Consider the following 2,500-nt stretch of genomic DNA (forward strand, 5'->3'; position numbering starts at 1 on the left):
TTAAAAATGAAGTCTATGAACAGTGCAACGCCCAACACTGGTAAAGATAAATCGGTTAAAAATACTAAGAAATATAAAAGACAGGTGAAAATAGAAAGTAATCGTGGAGAAATATATTTTGAGTCTCTTATGAACTATACAAATAAAAGTAAAAAAGAAAAAAAAAAGTGAGGAGCTGCAGATTTTATCAGCATTACTCAGCCAGAACTTCTTCAAAACTTGTCTAATCTCGTGCGGGGTATATTTAGATTTCTGAGCAAACTGCCAAACCTCCTGTTTGTAAGACCTCACACCCAAAGGAGATCACTTGACCAGACTCCCTTTCTCTCCCAGTTGACAGAACAGGTGGGTCAAGCAAGTTCACATAAGTGGGAGTCTAACGATTTCTCTCTGATTTATTGATGACGCCAAAGTTCCATTCGATGTTACGTTACTTACGCTGGGGATTGTTACCCATAAGGAGCTGCTAATAGATAGTAGGTACAATTTGGTCATTATCTCGCAAGAAAGTACTCTGTGGAATTCGCCAATAACTGACACGAACGACGGACGAAAAGAAAGTAAACAAAATAAACTGAATGACAAGCATCGAAAGCTAGCTACGGAAATAAAGCAAATTGAACCCAAATCTGCGCCTACCGGAGGAGCAAAATGATCGACAGGGGTAATGATAAAGTGAAGGAAAAGGTTATTGCAAGTGAAAGTGAGAGCAGCACTTACCCAACACGCAGAGGATCGTCCAACTCGACGCCATACTTTCAAAAGCTGATGTCCCTCCTAGACTGAAACGCGGCGCGAGTCCAACTCCCTTTTATATGCTGCCGTTGACGGCTCTTCTTTTTCGTCTTCTTCTTTTTCTCCTCCTCCTCCCCCCAGCCCCCGTCCCGACTCTCCTACCCTCCCTCCTTCCCTCCACCCCTCCCTCCTCTTTCCCCTCGACGCGAACATCTTACCCCAGCAACTCGGTAACTAGTTATATTTTGATGCTGTTCGTTTCAAGGAGAGAATTACGGTGCTTGTAATTAGTCTTCTAGTCTTTTCCGTTACAGGAGAACATTTCACTCTCTCTCTCTCTCTCTCTCTCTCTCTCTCTCTCTCTCTATACACACACATACACACACACACAACACACACACACACACACACATATATATATATATATATATATATATATATATATATATATATATATATATATATATATATATATATATATATATATATATGTATATAAATATAAACATATATGTGTGTGTGTATGTATAATGTGTGTGCGTGTGTGCATGGGTAAAGCGGTTAACATTGGCTAGGTTTTCTGCACGTAGGGTTCTTCCATAGATTCAACATATATGACTGTGTGAGAGACCATCCTGTTGTTTTCCTGTCAGGAAAAACGGCTTAATGTTGAAAAAGCACGCCATTTATAGGCATCATCCTTAATCACATGGGATGAGCCGTTTATACAGTAAACTTCCACAGAATCAGTTGCTTCATACAGGCTTCATAAGATTTATCACTAGCATGTTTACATTTTCAGCGCCCCCCTCACCTCTGCTTTGTACCCACTTTCGCCCTTCCAGGATATTGATGCTCCCGATTCCAAGGTTTCACTCGAAGCAGCACTTCTAACCAACTCTCCAAATTATACCTCTTGTCCCCATCCCGTCACTTGGACGAACTCAGTTGAGAACACTCTAATCGACCTTTTTACCTATTCTAACACATTTCTGCACCCCTACATCTTTCACCTTTTCAGATTTTCTTACCGAATATGAACAACACAAACAATATTCACCTCAGCAGATTCCACATTTTTCCTTTAGTTCTCATATAGCACCTTTGGATTCCACAAAAAAAAACTTTTCTTCTCCTCCAAACCTTCTACAGAACTCCTGCTGCCTTCCATGTTTCACCTATTCTGTGACACGTTTTACCACTATCTGTTACATTTACTCAAACATACTCATTTCAATAAACTCCTTCCATTCTTCCACCAGTCACACAATCATTCAGCACCATGTCCCACTAATTCTTGTGCTCGTCTCAGTTGCCTTTAAGGAAAGATCTTTTCCCATACACATCTTGGCACTCTAGTCAGGTTTGGTTGCAGTCCTGTTATCTTTCCACACGTTCATTTTCTCACAACATTCGTTGTATCCTAAAGTCACTTCCATTCTTTATTTAATTTTAATCCCGTGCTTTCAAACAACTCACTGGGTTGGGTATCATTAATCACGACTGTATAATGTTGCCTTTGTATGCCGAATAGTTGACATGTCATTAAATCAAATCACAACTTATAATATATAATGAAATACCCTACCTGTTATACAGAAAACTTCCCTAAGTATTATAGCATCGTTTACAAGACGTTTTACATTGTATACCAGTTAACCTCTTCCTCATTTAGTCTCCTTTATGAAATTAATTGCAGTATCAGTATCAGCCATTACCCGTTAGTAGTTCTTGTCATTATTTCTTGTCAAAGTTATTTATTTCA

The 2,500-nt window shown here is 39.2% G+C and overlaps 1 protein-coding gene across 1 annotated transcript in view; it reads right to left on the reverse strand.

Moving 5' to 3' along the window:
- Positions 1 to 823, reverse strand: part of LOC136839353 (protein Skeletor, isoforms B/C-like) — a 42,381-nt gene extending 41,558 nt beyond the window's left edge. Inside the window, exon 1 of the mRNA XM_067105254.1 lies at positions 721 to 823. Within this exon, the coding sequence (XP_066961355.1) occupies positions 721 to 754 (34 nt within the window). The 5' untranslated portion in view covers positions 755 to 823. The remainder of the gene's footprint in view (positions 1 to 720) is intronic.
- Between the last annotated feature and the right edge of the window lie 1,677 nt (positions 824 to 2,500).

The sequence above is a fragment of the Macrobrachium rosenbergii genome, chromosome 6, assembly GCF_040412425.1.
Source record: "Macrobrachium rosenbergii isolate ZJJX-2024 chromosome 6, ASM4041242v1, whole genome shotgun sequence".
Taxonomy (NCBI): domain Eukaryota; kingdom Metazoa; phylum Arthropoda; class Malacostraca; order Decapoda; family Palaemonidae; genus Macrobrachium; species Macrobrachium rosenbergii.